The 1,569-nt window shown below is 41.7% G+C and overlaps 1 protein-coding gene across 3 annotated transcripts in view; it reads left to right on the top strand.

Moving 5' to 3' along the window:
• Nucleotides 1-242: 242 nt before the first annotated feature.
• Nucleotides 243-1,569, top strand: part of LOC132978994 (kinesin-like protein KIF13B) — a 74,452-nt gene continuing 73,125 nt past the window's right edge. For 2 of the 3 annotated variants that reach the window (XM_061044420.1, XM_061044436.1), the window contains exon 1: nt 247-755. In XM_061044420.1, coding sequence (XP_060900403.1) covers nt 686-755 — 70 coding nt within the window. In that variant the 5' untranslated portion in view covers nt 247-685. Of the gene's footprint in view, nt 756-1,569 lie in introns of all 3 variants that reach the window. The other variant, XM_061044427.1, reaches the window with a different exon arrangement.

Below are 1,569 nucleotides of genomic sequence, written 5' to 3'. Positions count from 1 at the left end.
ATTTACACTTTACGTTGTTTTTTTAGATTAGTATTTACACTTTACGTTTTGTTTTTTTTAGATTAGTTTTTACACTTTACGGTTTTTTTTAGATTAGTATTTACACTTTACGTTGTTTTTTTAGATCAGTATTTACACTTTACGTTGTTTTTTTAGATTAGTATTTACACTTTACGGTTTTTTTTTAAAGACGAGTTACCCGGCGCTTTTACTTTGAAGGCGTGTTTGTAGGCGGAAGGGCGGATGCTGCTGGCGTCATGTAGCTCGACACAGAGGAGGAGGACATGGTGGATTTTCTCGGGAGGCTGTGTAGCGCTTTGTGGCTCTCTGTTCGTCAGCGGTGTCACACCTGAGATGAATCCACCGAGGTGAGAAGCTGTCGGGAGGTTTTTTATTTTGTGAAATGTCAGGAAACGGATATAAACTGGCTTTCCTGCCGCTGCTGTCCCCAGTTTGTGTGGCTAATGATGTGGCTAGCCGTTTTGTTGGAGTTGCAGATAGCTGCTGTAATGTGTGACTGAATGTCTCCTTCCAGCCTCCAGCAGGATCCAGGCTTTGTGTTTCCTCCCCCCCTTTGGACATGCCTGGGCTGCGGAGCTAGCAGCACGACATCCTCAGCATTTTGGATGATTGTTTGGCCGAAGAAGAGCTGATTTATTACCCCCCCCCCGGACAAGGAGTCAACATGGGGGAGTCCAGCATGGACGACGCCAACGTGAAAGTGGCTGTTCGTGTGCGGCCCATGAACAGGAGAGGTGAGAGGTCATCAGTCAGTCTGAACTTCTTCTGAACATGATGCACACTGGAGGCTGTTCATCTGCTTTAAATGTTGATATCATACCTGCACCCCCCCCCCCCCCCCCCCCCCCCCCCCCCCATAACATCTATTTACACTAATCACACATTCCTACATCTTTAGACTTTTAAATGTTTTAAAAGTACAGAAAAACATCTTTAAAGAGATTGAACCCCTGACTCTCTGAAGATGTAAACTTCCTGTGTTGAGCTGCAGATCTTCAGTGTGGTCCAGCTGTGACATCTCAGGTAGGATGTTACTCTGGGATGTATTTAAGTGTAACACACTAAGTTACTCTGGGATGTATTTAAGTGTAACACACTAAGTTACTCTGGGATGTATTTAAGTGTAACACATAATGTTACTCTGGGATGTATTTAAGTGTGACACATAATGTTACTCTGGGATGTATTTAAATGTAACACACTAAGTTACTCTGGGATGTATTTAAGTGTGACACATAATGTTACTCTGGGATGTATTTAAGTGTAACACACTAAGTTACTCTGGGATGTATTTAAGTGTAACACACTAAGTTACTCTGGGATGTATTTAAATGTGACACACTAAGTTACTCTGGGATGTATTTAAGTGTAACACACTAAGTTACTCTGGGATGTATTTAAGTGTAACACACTAAGTTACTCTGGGATGTATTTAAGTGTAACACACTAAGTTACTCTGGGATGTATTTAAGTGTAACACACTAAGTTACTCTGGGATGTATTTAAGTGTAACACACTAAGTTACTCTGGGATGTATTTAAATGTAAC

Source organism: Labrus mixtus, chromosome 1 (assembly GCF_963584025.1).
Source record: "Labrus mixtus chromosome 1, fLabMix1.1, whole genome shotgun sequence".
Taxonomy (NCBI): Eukaryota; Metazoa; Chordata; class Actinopteri; order Labriformes; family Labridae; genus Labrus; species Labrus mixtus.
The sequence above is the reverse complement of the archived record's forward strand: the minus strand, read 5'-3'. Positions and strand labels throughout refer to the sequence as shown.